The following is a 16,064-nucleotide window of genomic DNA, read 5'->3' as shown; positions in this document are numbered from 1 at the left end:
CTATAGCATTGCTGCTCTACTCACTGGCCGCATTCATACATAATGCTAAGGCATGGTTTATGTTAACCATAGTTTGTTGCTTTAGCCATTAACTATCTTGGAGATGAGCAAACAAACAGCAGCTTGTTTTCCCTATTTCTGGTTTGTTTCTCTCCTATTCATTTTGCCAGCCTTCAGAGCAGTTTCATTTGCAGGCTGCTCTTGCTGGGTGCCTTTGTTTTGGCAGCACAAACATGCCAGGGATAAGTTGCAGTTCAAGGTTCAGACATCATGACAAGACATGATTTAAACAAGCCAGGCTTCATAAACAAACAACAAATCATAGTTTCAATTTGTGGTTTGTAGCTGGTTAACAAGCCATGGCTTGTTTATGGGGATGGGTTCAGACACAGCAAGCCAGATTTCAACAAACTACACCATGGCTTAGGGTAATGTGTGAACCCGGCCATCTTCTCATATGAGATGACATGGTAAGAAAAAAAGACATTTTTACCCTATTTTGATTGCATATTCTTCTCGGACCAGTTTGCATTCTATAATTTCATTATTTATATCAATCTAATTCACACAAACACCTTTTTTTTGAAAGGATAAGGTGGAGGTATCCTGACTTTAGCTGCAGTGTTTTCTTACTTACCTACCCATGTGAAGATGAGAAAACAAGGCAGAATTGCACTGTGTGTTTTTATTCTACTGGAAATCGGGAATGTGTGTGTCAGGACCTGTACAGCTTGAATAAAGGGATTTTGCTGTGTTCATGAGGAAGTCAGTAACAGTGAAAAAATCTTCATACTTGATTTTGCATAGTCTATGCTGCGTAGTGCTGTTAAATTATGACTTTACTCAGAAAACTGTCATGGTGAAGTTGATAATCTCTATATTTCCTCATAGAAATGGAGTCCATGGCAGCTTGCCCATCCTTTCCTGATCCAGCCAATGACTTCGATAGGAACATTCCCCGTATCTGTGGTGTTTGTGGAGACAGAGCTACTGGCTTTCATTTTAATGCTATGACTTGTGAAGGTTGCAAAGGATTTTTTAGGTACGTGACTCCTGACATTTAACTTACAGGTGTACCCCAACAGTTTTGACCTGTGCCCCGAAAACCAAATCTTTTGTTGGACCAGCAGTTTACTCTTACCATCAAAAGTTGATCAAATAGTTTTCCATGTCCTCTTGTTAAAATTGTTTCAGTGTAATGACAGTATTTGTAAAGCGCCTTTAAACAAGGTACTGCAAACCCTGCCTGCAGATCTAGAAGCTAAGGAATGAAGAGAGCATATATGGAAGATAATTTTTGAAGTAACTTTGCCTCTAACATTGAGCATTGGGGGGGGGACACACAACAACACCCTAATCTGACTGCAGACTTAAAGGTGAACTTCCTCCTGGACTTTTATGTATGCATATATGTTAAATTCTGTAGATTATTTCCTATGTCCAGAAAAGCCAAATTGATGCAAATTTGATGTAAATGGAATAAATCTGGCATGATGGGAATATCTGGATCATTTCTTTAATTCACTAGATTGTGGAACAAATTCCATTCAGCATCCACAGAAATTACTGAACTGAGGGACACTTATGCTGGTTTCGGTATTCCATACTACAAAACAGAGTGTTGGAATAGCAGAGGCAAACTGGGATAGTTTGGGTATTTATTTATTAATTTGCAGCGTTTTTTACCCTGCTCTTCAGCCAAAAAATGTTTCCAGAGCAACTTACAAAGATTAATAATAAAAGTAATGGTAAAAGGTAAACAGAAACAGAATTGGGGAGGGAGATAGAGCTGTTCAGAGTGACGTAATCTCTCTCAATCACTTAAAAGCTCCAATTCACTTCATATCCTTTTGGAGTAAGTGACAATGTTTTCACTGTTAAAAAATCTTATGCTGTCATTAGGGCTTTAAACTAAATATATGATATTCTCATGATCTAGATCAGGGCTGGGCAACACCCTTGCACTAAACCACTGTTTCAGACAGTGTTACATCTACACTAGCCCAGAGGGTTTCAAGAAATATCAACATTTTAGCATATCTCATAAATGAGGTACCTATTTATCATAAAACACATTTCTGTAATGATGACATAAGAGGTTTTCCTGGGAACTCTTGGTTAAAAATGGATGACTAATAGCAGGCATAATTAAAAGCTGTAATGTGACTAATTAGGGGAAACCCCACATGTATCTATCTAATGCTGTAATTGGAAGGTAGGAATAGCATGGGTTTGGGATTAGCATGGACAGTAAAGCTGAGGATCAGAAGGACAATTTCCTTTTAACATGACCCCCCTTACTTCAGCATCTCTGTAGCAGACATGTCCACTTTGCTAGATTGTTGGAAGGAATGTTTTGCATACCATAGACCTTGCAGCCAGATTTCCAGTTGGGCTACAGTGCAGCCTGGCTAACTAGAACAACAACATTTTCTTCCATTACTGTTGCTTAAATGAGTAACTCATCTTGCAAGTGTATATTTCCACACACAAGGTTACTGCCCTCAGCTAATCAGTCATATGCTGTGTGTCCTAGACATGATGCACGTCAATGCCAACTATTCATCGTGGCTGTGGGACATTGGCTGAAACATCTATTGCAAGGATCTGATAGAAACCTGAGATGGTTGAAGCTTGCAGAGTTTGAGTATCTTACTCCTGATAACATTTTAAGGAAATCTGAAGGATTCTTTCAGAATTATTCTGAAATCCCAAACTAAAATCCCAAGGAGGATCTTCTCCTTTCATGGAACCCAGGTTTATAGGCCAATGTTTCACAAGTTTCTGATAGCTGAGGGACACTGTTTTTCTGAATTACAATTGAAGGCATATTGCTTTTATGCCTGAAAACATTGGAAGACAGCTCACATTGCAGTGACTCACACAGAGATGCAGTGGAAGACTTCCACGATGGTAAGCCTTTCTGTTGTGTCTGCATTGAGTGCAATTATATCATTCTTCCTTTCTCACTGCAGAAACGCTGCAGAAAATCAGAGAAGGCTGATTGGAATGGGGCACACCTGGAACCTCATTGGAGTCTTAGGGTGCAATCCTATGGCCACTAGACAGTGGCTAGATGGCCATAGGATTGTTTGGTTTTTGGGAACTGACCTTGGAGCCCATGCCCCGAGGTCAGTTCCCAGAAAACCACCTCTCTGCCCCTGCTTCCTCATAGGCGGCGTGGATCGTCCCCAGGCTCCATGCTCAGAAGAGCAGAGTGGGGCAAAAGGGGGCATTCCTGGGGGCGGGAACCTCGGAAGGGCCAGTACAGCGCTTCCTATGTGTCATCTGACCTACCTCCCCCCCGCTCCAAAGTCCCATGCCTAGACAGCTGAAATTGGCCGTCTTGCTGCGAATGCAGGGCAGCCAGAGCGCGGAGGAGAAGATCCCCCCCTGCACTCCACCCGCCTGCATTGGATAGGCAGTCGCCTCCGAGTTTGGAGGGTGCTGACTATCCCCATAGGATTGCTCCCTCAATTATTTATTTTACTGCATTGCTCAATCTTTGTGAATAGTGCTTTCAAGTCCCACTAGAATGCATCAATGCAGTTTAGGAATGACTGCTATGGAATCATCAGTGGATTCACTTGCAGCTGGTTTTTGTGTGGAAACACAAAATCCTGTTAGTTTGAGATTAATTTGTCAAGAAAACCAGTGTAGCTCCTTGGAAGGACCACTGTTGAAGTATTTATAAATTAAAATTAAATGTGGATTAACTGTCACAGCACTGCTTGGAATATGGGTGAATTTCTCATGTTAAACTCCCAGATCTTAACCATTTTATGGTTGGACTCTGTTCTTGATAGTATGCTGCTTATACTTTGTATCCTTAAGTGTATGCACTTAAGTGTATCCCTGCTCTTCTACTTTATTCATTTGAAATTTTTCTGTCCTACCTTTCTTCACAGTTTTGCTGCTCCAACTACTTTGGAGGGTTCCAGCTATCATTGCTTGTGCCAGGGTTTTACCTTACAACTTGCACCATCATTTATTTTATTTGGTGTAGTGGTGAGAGTGTTGGACTGGGAGCTGGGAGATCTGGGTTCTAGTCCCCACTTGGCCATGGGAGTTCATTGGGTGACTTTGGGCCAGTCACAGACTCTCAGACCAACCTACCTCACAGGGTTGTTGTTGTGAAGATAAAATGGAGAGGGGGAAGATTATGTACGCCGCCTTGGGTTCCTTGGAGGAAAAAAGGCGGGATATAAATACAATCAATCAATCTATACTGCCCAGTAGCCAAAGCTTTCTGCATAGTTCACAAAGCAAAACTTAAAACTATAAAAGGCAACAATATAGTAAATTATAATACAAAAACCTTCAGTTTTAAAACAAATACACCCAAACTAAAAGCAAGCAGCAATGCAAAGAACTAATAGTAATTAATGCAGTTTTAAAACTGAAAGACTAAAAAGTCCACAACTATGGAATTGCCTTTTTCTTCTTTTTCTAGTGTGCCAGGGTATTTTCTGAAAGCAGTATAGAGTCCCCATGTTTGTGAGGGTGGCCGTTTGGAGCCACTTCACTCTGTGCAGCAGTATGGGGATGCCAGAGAAAAACTTCTGGTTTACCCAGGCTGCCATGTAAAATGTGAAATGGCTGTTAGTTAGGCAAGCCTATAGTTAGGCAAGTGTAGAGTTAATCTTAACCTGTGATTTGAGTATTATAATATTTGATACTTATTGGCTATGGCAGCTGGGCACTATGCAAGGAATAATTGCATAAACACCGCCCCTGCCCACAGGCTTGCTAACGTAGGCATGACGCATGAGGTAAGGAAGATGAAAGAAATTGAAAACAGATTATGAGGAACTGAGTTGAAGGAGGAAGAAAAGATGAAAACAGTTCAGTTAGAAAAAGCATGAGAGGAACTCTTAAATGTTAAATTTTAGTTAAGTATTTTAGCTTTCTGGTTTTACTACATTCAAAAATTAAGCACCCCAAGCTTTAAGGAAGTGGTCAGTTAGAAATCTAGAAAAACTTCCCACCATACTAGGAAAATGGTGGAGACAAGGGACAGAAGGATGCTGCTGAAGGCTGCCTTTCCTTTTCCATGAGGACTAGATAAAAGTACAGTCACCACTGAGCAGAGCTAATGCAAGTATAATGTTAGTTTAATCAGAAGCATTCTGTTATTGTCATATGGAAGCAATCTTTCCCCTCTCTTCCTGCTTAACGAGTAGTGTAGCACAACTTATGATGGAACATCATGGTGCTGTGCATTTCACCACAACCAGGCAGTGATATGGGGCAGAGGCAAGGAAATTCACAGTGCAATAATGTCATGCCACAGATTGTGTTATAAGATGTTACCAGGAAGAGAAGAGAAAGAGACACAGAGTGGTAGCTGTTACTCTCTATCTCAGGAGTTTCCCAGCTTTTTTGGACTTGTGGGTACATTTGGGAATTTGATAAACTGCTGCGGGCGCCACCACAAAATGGTTCCATGGAGGATCTGGCTAATCACATAATGGCTGCCATCCAGGCCTGGCTAGTTGAAAGACAGAGAGCGGGAGAAATAGTGAGGCTAAAGGGTGGGAGGGAGGAGAAAATAGCAAGGCAAAGGGGTTGAGGGGAGAGAAAGAGTGAGGTGAGGAGGAGGAGGGAGAAACAGTGAGATAAAAAGGTGGGTGAGTGGAGAAATAGCTAGGCTAGAGGCTGAGAATGGAGAGAAACAGCAAGATAAAGGGTTGAATGGGAGAGAAAGAGCAGGGCTAGGATTGGAGGGAAGGAAGAAGGCTAGGAAGGGGGAAGGGAGAGAAATAGTGAGGAAAAGGGTTGGGTGGATAGAAATAGAAAGAGAGAGAGCAAAAAGGTCTATGTGGACAGAAAAAGATTGAGTTGGGCCAAAAAGCAACTACTTCCTTCTCTTCCTGCTCACTGAACAGCTGATCAGCGACAGGTTCAGGAACAGAAAAGAGAACCTGGCACCCTAATGTTTTTCAAGTTTTTTTAAAAAAAAATTTTTGGAGGGGGTTGGGAGTTCCACGGGCGCCATCGGAGGTCTCCATGGGCATTACATTGGGGACCCTTGCCCTATCTCTTCAAACATCTAGTTCTGGCCCATAGATGTGGCATGATAGTATGGGTAAGTTGCCAAGGAACTTGGAGTTTCCATGCCTCCAGACCAACTCTTTTTCTGAAAACATCTGCTAAAGGCAAATACAGAAGGCCTTTACTCTTGTGATTTGACTTACTGGTAGCTGCAGGAACGGCAGTGGTATGAACGATGCACTGGGTCATACCCAAAAATCCCAGCGGCGTTATCTGACCTTGAAAGTGGGTAAAAAATGTCAGTTGGGCAAGGTATGTCCTGGGAGAAATTTGCAATAGGCTTTTTGTTTCAAAGCAACAGTAATGGTATCTTAAGACCAAACTGGGACATTAGAAACGAGATGCCTGTTGCTAACTGCCTGCCCCTCTGGTCATTTTCCTCTCCTGAGCATGATTCAAAGAGTTTGCCAAACACTCTGCCCTTCATCTTTCCTGTGAACTGAAGCCTTCTGTGACTGACTGTGCAAGATGCTGCTCAGTCCTGTGCATTTTAAACCTGAAGCAACAAAGTTATCAACTGCTTCAGAAAAACAGACTGATTAAAGTAGATATTGTCTGCTAGGTCCTTCATAACAAGTCCATCAGATATGTTGTAAAATGCATGTCAGGGAAACCATGTGTACTGGCCTTCCAGTTGCTTCTCTTCCATTGGAAAATACTTCAAATCCCTTTAATCTTCAAACAGGCTAGATTCTCTCCCGCAGTCTTTTACCCATTGACACCTCTTATAATTGCAGATGGCTAATATATTCTTGGATGTGATCTTGCTCAGTAAGAGGTGAGCATATCTTTTAGTCTGGCAAGCGTGCAACACTGGGGAGAGCTTCTGCCCTTCTCCTGAGCCTAGAGAAGGGTTGGGATTATTCATTATATTTTGCTGACTTTGAAGATACTTTGTAAAGCCAGTGAGATTTCTCACTGTTTTCTGAATGTCTCTGAGGCTTGGCATGAGGGCCATTGCTAGGCCTAGACTCATGGGGTCCCAGCCCCAAATCTATTTCCCAGGGTCCTGGATCTGTTCCCCAGAGCTCCAAGTGTCCATTAATGCCAGTGAAAGATTTCTTAGCTTAATTGTCATACTAGGGTGATTTTCAAAGGAGATTGCAGCTGGGGAGGGAAGAGTTAACCCTCTCCTCACCACATATTGGGACGCCCTCCGAAACCCCCACTCCCAACATGGAAATTGAGCTTAGAAAAAACCCTTCTGTTGGTGTCAATGGAAGCTTTTCTTCAAAGCTTAATTGCAGAACATAGGGGCAATTTTCCTCCAGAAGGGAAAGGGGTGGGGGGAGAAGTGCTGGAAGTAACAGTGAGATATTGCAAATTAATTGTAATTTAAGAGGATTGGTTGATTTGGGATGATCTAGGGTAGGGAACAAATTAATTGAAGAATGTATTTTATTTGACGTGAGAAATTAATTGGCTGGCTTTCCCTTCTGTGAAATTGAAATAAATCCTAGTAATAATTTCTAAGTTTGCATATATAGATATAAATTAGCATATTCAAATTTTATGCAGCTTTGTGACCTACAGCCTGGGCTTGGAATTTTCTAAGTACCTGGTAACCCTCAGTCAGTTCCTTGGTGTGACAAGACCCCTTTCATGATGGGGAAGCGTCAGGTTCCTGGTGAGCACAAACTGGGACTGGCTACAAATTTGTGGGCTGCCTGAACATAGAATGTGAGGACATCAGAGTTTTCCTTTGAGTTAATGAAGGCTAGCTAACTTAGTCCTGGTGAAGGAGATTTGTTTAAGCCTGAATTCTCCCATTTAGTTGTACATCAGGAAACCTTATTCCTATGTAACTCAGAGATTGGATTACAGAGTTCTTTTCAGAGTAATATGGCAATTGTGGAGCTATGGTACAGCAACCCTTATTTCTACACTTCCTTACATCAATAGAATCCACAAGTTCCTGATTGTGTCTTTAGCTTATCTTTCCCTGTCCCAATGCTCTGGGTCCTCCCTTGAAGTAGGCATGGGTTCCTTTTACATTTGGCAGTGAAAGGTTTTTCTTAGCACGTGAGAGATGAGAGATTTTAGTGAAATGTAGTTGAATGTTAAACAACTTTAATGAAATTGCTGATCTGCAGAGCAGAGAACATATAATGCCTGCTTGGTGGGAGGGTTGAAGGTGGTTTAAATATGCAAAGGCTCAAATGACAGGCAAGGGTGCTCAAGCTAGGACAGCACAAGCAATCCTATGGTTGGTTGGAGATGACTCAGATTCCTGGAAAAGAAAGTAACTTCTGGTCAAAGGCGAGACCAATAGATGTGTAACACAGAGCCATTTATGTTGGTAAGAAGCTGGTCTAGATGGTTTTATGGTGACAGTAGTTGTTCATAAAAAATCTAGTCCTCATGTGTCCTTTAGAATGCATTTTCAAGGCACTCTTATTTCCAAAAAGTAATTGTTCTTAATGTTTTTTAGTTAACATTCATTAACTTTGCATTGGTTTGTTTGTTTTGCTTTTGTACAAATGGTTACTGGTAGTATCATGGTTATTTGCCACATGAGGGCTGATTCACATTTTATGAACCAGATGTATTTGCCACATATATGCTACTGTGTAGAACAGCAAGGTGTGAAGCAGAAATGCACGTTTGTAAATATGCAGCAGACATGGGCTAGTGGTGCATGGCTACTGTATTATCAACAACATGCATTTCTTCTTCATCCTTTACAAGATTTGCTACTCCAAACACAGATTTAATTTCATCAAACACTCTTGATACATTCAGCTCTGAACTGTTCAAGATAAAATAGTAAGGAATTATGACCACATTCAATTGTCTTTGCCCCAGATGTTAGTGTGGGAGTGACACTTATGGACAGCATTCTGCAATGCAGCTATAGATTAACTGAGCTACTTACAGGTCTTTTTTAGGGCTACATAATTGGATTGTTCATATGTTTGCATTCTTCCCAGCACCCCAAGTTGTGTGGTTTCCCCAGTACCAGGTGTTGGTGATGACTATAAAACTAATTAGTGACCCACTTATAGAAGACTGAATTCATCTCTGCTTGAATAGCTACATATATATGTACATAGTCTGGGAGTGCTCCTGGGTACATCTTTGTCACTAGAGGCCCAGGTGACCTCAGTTGCTCAGCGCCCATTACCAGCTTCAGCTGGTGCACAACTATAACCATTCTTGGATAGCCTAGCTACTGTGAACCATGCACTGGTAACCTCACAATTAGACTACTGTAATGTGTTCTATGTAGGGCTGCCCTTTCACCTGGTTTGGAAGGTGCAGCTAGTGCAGAATGCAGCAGCTAAGATGCTCAGAGGAGCACCTAGCTATACACATATTACAACTGCATTAAAAGAATGACACTGGCTGCCTATTACCTACCAAGCCTTGTTCAAGGTTTTGCTGTTGACATACAAAACCCTAATTGACTTGGGACCAGGGTACCTAGCTGACCACCTTCCCTTATATATACCCAGTTGACTCCTGAGATCTTCTGAGGAGGCCTTACTGGTCATTCTGTGGCCAATGGAATGTCATCAGATAGCTCCTGATTTCCAGGTCAGTGATAATGATAACAACAAGAAGAACCATGCTGGATCAGACTAAAGACCTGTCTAGTCCAGAATCTGGTCCAGCATTATGCTGTTCACACAGTGGCTAACTAGGTGCCTACAGGAAGCCCACAAGCAGAACATGTATAACAGCACCTTCCTGCTCATGTTCCGACTAACTGGCATACAGAGGTATACTACCCCTGATACTGGAGGTAATATATAGCTATCATGACTAGTAGCCATTGATAGCCTTCCCCTCCGTGAATGTATCTTATCCCCTTTTAGAGCCATCCAAGTTGGTGGCCATGTTGTGATAGCGAATTCCATAGTTTAACATGCACTGAGTGAAGAAGTACTTTTATCTGTCCTGAATCTCCCACCAATCAGCTTCATGGGATGGCCCCAGGTTCTCATATTATGAGAGAAGGAGAAAAACTCCTCCCTATCCACTTTCTCCACGTAATCTCTCTCTTGTTCCTCTTTGGATTTCTTTGGCCAACAATAGACAACTGAGGTAATCTCCAAGGTGTTTCTTTCAATAAGGGCCAATCTACGCAAGGGGGTTTCCTGGTATTACAACATCTGGCTTGCGTGCAGGGCAAACTATGCTCACCCCAGCCCTTTGTCCTGTCACTATTTCTCCCTCAGTATTCCTTTTTTCCCCTTAAACTTCTCTTAGTGAATAACCACACTTTATATTAACACCTCCATTCTTGTGCAGCAGCAAAAGTGTGCATGCAGTTAATGGACTCAACAAGAAAAAAGCCTAACCCTCTCTCCCCAAGTTTTTTTGAAAGGAAACTCCCACAATTGCAGCACTATTTAGTGGAACATGGCACATACAGATTGTGGGTTATGCAAGGGCTGTTTAATCCTCAAATAACCGCCGCCAACTGGATCCACAAAACATGACAAGCCCCGTTTGGGGGTTGCATATTTGGTGGCTGGTACATGTCAGAGCTCCTTGAGGATAAATTAATTAACCTCCGATGGGCTGTTGTGTCATGTGAACTGACCTTATATTTCCTAATCCTCTGGCTTGCTCATCCAATCTGCTGAAATTTCCTGCTTGAGAATTGCACAATGGTGATAAACTTTAAGATACTTCTTCAATAGATCACTGTATCTTACTCTAGAAAGAGTAGGGTATGGGTACCAATGGTGGAGGTCTTTCAGGCTCATCAACAAAAACAGAGACAAGTGATTCTGCACTATTACCACCCCAAATATCCGCAGCCAGTTTTCCCAGACTATCCTTGTAGCTGAGACTAGTTGAGTGCACGCTAATGACTGGCTGGCTGATGAAAGAACAGGCAGTCTGCTGTCAATCTCCCCCCCCCCCATTTTGTATGAAGGCTGTAGATATTGCATCTGATCATGCCCCAGATACATCTGTGTTTGGTGACCCTTGCTGTGAACACTGATGTTTTTGGCTGGGAGTGAGCAAGCTAGGCTCTCTTCCCCTTCCCAAGCCTGGCCCACTTGGCTTCCTTTAGCTTCCTTTATCTACTAGAAAGAAAAGACTTTAAAGCCCAGAAAACTTTTTAGAGCTTGTATGAAGTTTTTACCCTTGGGATTTATTGTAGTGGCAGGCTTCCAAAATAATACTGTTGGATATGATACAATCAACGATAACCCATTTGGTTCTGTATTGCATTCATGTTATGTTTCAAATCCAAGGTGTCTGTCTTTTTTTAACCCTTTTTATATTCATTCGTTTTTAGCATGTTAATTGATTTATCCCTTAGTGAAATTAAACCTGTTTGAGTGTAGGTTTAACCTACCACATTCTCACTCTTACTTCATATATCTGATGAAGTAGGTTATTGTCTTCTGAAACCTCATGTGATAAACCATTTGGTTTTTAAGATACCACCACGTTCTGTCATCTTGCTGCTGTGAGCTACTTTTCCAGGATTCCTAAAGCAATTAGAAATGTTTATGAATTGACAAATACTACATCTTTGTTTTTTGATTGGCTATGCTTGAGTTCCAGGTTTTTTGGCCCTCTTCTATCCTGTTTCTAAGTAGTTTTCCAGGATTGGACTATTTGAGCCATCTGAACTGTGGTTAATGTTTTCCTGTTCATAGTACAAGCTGTTTCTGTCAAGAAACTGTGTTTTTCTGTATGCAGTCCATAAAATATTAAGTGATTTTTAGAAAGAAAACCACCAAGACATGCAAATTGTTAGTTTCTTCGAAGTGTAATGACAGAGCAAATTGTTAAAATAACCGGATTTCTTAGAATCATAGCATCAGCTACATTTGGAATATTTATCCTATGCTATGTAAGTGCTTGCATGCTGCCTGTTTAGAGGACAGCTAGTTTTGTATGCAAATTTGCCACACTGTTTGTTTTCAGAATGGTGTCCACACAAAAGGCTATGAATTAAGTCTTTTCCTAACAGCAAGCAAGCCAAGATTACATTTTTGTGTGTTTGTTTTCTTTAGGAGGAGTATGAAAAGGAAAGCAATGTTCACATGTCCATTCAGTGGCGACTGTAAGATCACCAAAGATAACCGGCGGCACTGCCAAGCTTGCCGGCTGAAGCGTTGTGTTGACATAGGCATGATGAAAGAGTGTGAGTACGCATGTAGCTCTCTTTCCTACATTAGAGGTTTTGCAATACTTAAAGACTGAGAATCCAGATCACTTTTTCACATAGCTTTGATTTGTTTAAAACCATTTTGAAAATTCTAGCCTGTAGGTTTAGTTGAAGGTTGGCTCCTTTTTTCTTGCTTTTTCCATGATCTGTTTGGCAATATGTGATGGCCCATTTCAATTAGGTACCTAAAATACTCTTGAGTACAGAAGTTAAAGCATGTGTCCACTCAGAGGAATGTGTGTGTAGTAATTCTGGCCTCAAAGCCATATGTGCCCCTTAACCTTTTCAGTTATGTGGTTAAGAAAATTTTAGGCAAGGGGTTGGGAGATAGGATCATTCAGTCTTGCCTAGGTGGAAGTGTACTAATTCATTGATAAGCAGTTCTGAGTTTTCAGTTGTTTCTGGCCATTTGCATTTACTTCAGATGTCTTCACAGCTGGCAGAATTTGAGGCAAGAAAAGGATAAAGGCAATGGTGACATGTCTGTCATTGGGTATAGAGCAACTGAGTTGCTCAGGCTACTCTTCTTCACTGACCTCAACACCTTTACAGCAGGGGTGGGCAATTTTGAAGGGTCCCAGGACTAATTTCCACCACCTGGAACCACCAGGAACTGCACCCCACCCCAGCACATCACCATCAAATTTTGGCAGCAGTTTAACCATGAGAGAAAAAAGGTGCATTTCTGCTTTATAACAAGGTGCACAGGGAGCACGCTCCTTGTTTTAATGCAAAATCAAGCCCTGGGAAGCACAATTTTGCTTTAAGACTAGGGGTGCGCCCCCTATGCACCTTGTTGTAAATTGAAAATGTAGCGTTCTTCTTGCTGCCACCATGTGACACCACAGTTCAGCAGTGATGTCAATTTGGGATGGCAGGGGCCACAAAAAGGGATGGAAGGCCATGTGGATGGTGATGCACTTGCTGAATCCCTGCCTGTCATCTCTCAGGTCTCAAGTTTAGGTCCTAATGTGTGCTAGAATCCTGACAGATGATATTTCTGTAGTAAAGAAACTTGCAAGCAATGATCAGTGCAGACACCCTAATAGCTATCTGTCTATCTTATCTATCCATCCATCCATCCACACACGTTCCTGCTTGCACTGCCCAGGTTTAGGTCTGGCAATATCCTTGATTTGATTTATATTCTGGGTAGTGTCCAATGTTAGTCCTATTTAGAGTAGACCCATTCAAATGAATGGGACAAGTTAGTCATGACTAACTTAAGACCCATTCATTCCAATGGGTCTACTCTAAGTAAGTAGGACAAACATTGGATATTACCCTCTGTTTCCCAATTATCATAAAACTGGGCTGTCACCTTTGCAAGCAGCCAAATCTATCTTGCTCAGCAGTACTTTCGAAGGTATAACATCAAGATTTGCTTTCAAAATTAACTTGCTATCGACTAAGTTATCAATTAAATGACTGTGGAAACTAGCAGATTGGAAGGGTAGCATTTCTTTCTTGCTTCCTTTCCAGAAAAAGTTGTTCTTACCTTACCAGTAGCTAAAGTAGTTGTGCTATTGTACCACAAACACAATATAAAGCATAAAATACATTTTTAAAAAGGTACTTTGAGCTTAGTTGCTGTGATAGCAGAAGCACTATTCACACTACTGCTGTACTGGAATTGTTCCACTTCTTAGGAAGCCTAAGTCATTTGGGGCTGTGCCCATTCTCCTCTTTCTAACTTAGGAGAGACAATGAGTTCATAGCAGCAGTGTACTGTTTTAGTTTTTAAAAACATTTCTAGGAGGTGTGGAATATTAACTGAGGCCATAGTGGTTAATATAATACCTCTGACTGAGCTTCACTAAGGCCACCCAGGGAACTTGGTTGAAGGGAGGAGTACAAATACCTATAATAAATAAGATGTGATTCACAAGAGCGAGTACCCATATGAATGCTCTTCTTAAAATACAAACACATGGAGGCTCTGTACATGTAAGTCATTGGTGTGAACAAGCTTCCAACACAGTTGCACCATGCCATTGCACATTTGCTTTTCAGGTGACTGCATATATGAATCAAGCTAAAAAGGGCCAACCCAAGACATTTTGCTGCCTGAGGTGAAGGCCAAGATGGTGCATGCGCGTGCACACACACACACACACACACACACCAGTGTTCTGTACAAAGGGATTTGATACAAATCTTAGAAAACCTACACCTTAGCAACCTGATCAGGTGGTTAAACTATAGTAGTAAGCGTACTGTAGGCCTTCTATAGCCTTCACAGTGCAGTGTAAGAAAAGTCAAGGAACCTTCCCCCTGTAACCACACTACAGAATTACCTTACCCAAAGATCAATTTAAAAAGTGAAGGGGGACACACACAAAAAACATTTGTGTTCTGTCCTAGTATATGAGCATAACTCTCTGATAAACAGCGTTTGTTTCCTTTCAAATATACAGTATATAGCATTTCTTTTATTCTTAGAATTCTAGGTAATTGAGATGGATGAGGGACTGGGTTTGCTCCAGTTGAAAATAATGGTAGCTGAACTGTGTGAAATGTCATGTTGATATGCGGTGGTGTCATAGTACTATGGATAATCATCATGTACACTATGGTCCTCTTGTACTTTGCACACGTATGCAAGTCTAAATACATTTCATTTTATAACATGGGTCCCAAGTATTTTATTTACATGGTTATGTTATAGAATTTAATTTTTCCTGCTTTTTTTGGTTTTGGCTTCAACAGAAAGTTGATTTGTTCCATCTTTGCTGAATAGACAAATAGAGAACTTTGGTTATTGGATAGTCTAAATGTGTAAAAAAAAAATTAAAAAATTGTGCTGCTGTTGGTCAAGTGGAGCTTGTGCAGCTGAGAGCTCTTGATTTTCCTTTTTAAAAGGTATCTTTTTATCATTTCTGATAAAATGTCTGAGATTCAGTTTGGAAGGAAAGTAAAACTAAATCAGACTTGTTCATGTTCAAATTTCATGAATATGAAATACAACTCGGCATTTGCAAAACTATCATTTCGTGTTGGAATACCCTAGCTGGTACTTAGTAGGCCTTGGAGTACTTCCCAGCATGCCAGGAATTGTTTCTAGGAAATGGAACACCACACAGGATACATATGGTGGATGGGACTCTGCAAGGTTGTAACATGGCCTCCAGCTATTGACTAGCAGCTTAACACACTTATGTGCATTTCAAGCAAAGTGTGATCATCTGTTTTTAATACCATCCACCATGGTATCCTTCTAGATCTCCTTGGGGATGGGTGGGGGGAAATCTCTAGAGTTTACCTGAACACTTCAGAATATTCATAGATTCTTTCTCTTCTCTCCCCTGCAACTGTAAGCCCTTTGTTTTCAAGAAATAAGCTCACTGCAATAAACTAATTTAATGAGTTAAGTGGGCAAGATATACGGAAAAAAGAGATTATAGTCTTACTTTAATAGGCATAGCTAAAATAGAGGTAGTGCATTGCAGTGATAATCTGAAGTACACCCAGCCAGCACAAAAGAGATCTTACTGGATAAAAACCAATTTTTTACTTGTCACTAGCTGTGAAATCAGGGGTAGGCAAATTGGTGCCTCATCCACATTGTCTCTCAGTTCTTTTGTATTAGCCCCACTCCTGTGCCTTTAACATCAGCCTATCATATAGAAATTCAGCAGGTAAAGCATGGAGATAATCAGCTGAAAAACTTGTCAAATTTCTGAGAATCAGAAGTGGAGCCAGTAAAAAAAAGTGGCAATCTGTTGAGAAAAAGAAAAGAGGTAGTATAAAGTATTTGTCCACAATGGTGAAGTGCTTCTTTCCATATGCCAACTGAATGAAATATACAGTGACCTGGTTCACACAATCATGGTGGGAGAAATAAGCCACATTGGCTTATTTCCTCCACCAC

General features: G+C 41.1%; 1 protein-coding gene across 11 annotated transcripts in view; it reads left to right on the top strand.

Annotated features, from left to right (window-relative positions):
* Window positions 1-16,064, top strand: part of VDR (vitamin D receptor) — a 109,008-nt gene that overhangs the window by 52,479 nt on the left and 40,465 nt on the right. For all 11 annotated transcript variants that reach the window (XM_084836809.1, XM_084836800.1, XM_084836801.1 and 8 more), the window contains 2 exons: window positions 892-1,042; window positions 12,039-12,169. In XM_084836809.1, coding sequence (XP_084692935.1) covers window positions 892-1,042; window positions 12,039-12,169 — 282 coding nt within the window. The remainder of the gene's footprint in view (window positions 1-891; window positions 1,043-12,038; window positions 12,170-16,064) is intronic.

Source organism: Heloderma suspectum, chromosome 2 (genome assembly GCF_057233095.1).
Source record: "Heloderma suspectum isolate Gila_16-S chromosome 2, 16-S_ref, whole genome shotgun sequence".
Lineage (NCBI taxonomy): Eukaryota > Metazoa > Chordata > Lepidosauria > Squamata > Helodermatidae > Heloderma > Heloderma suspectum.
This window is presented reverse-complemented; position numbering and strand designations above follow the sequence as displayed.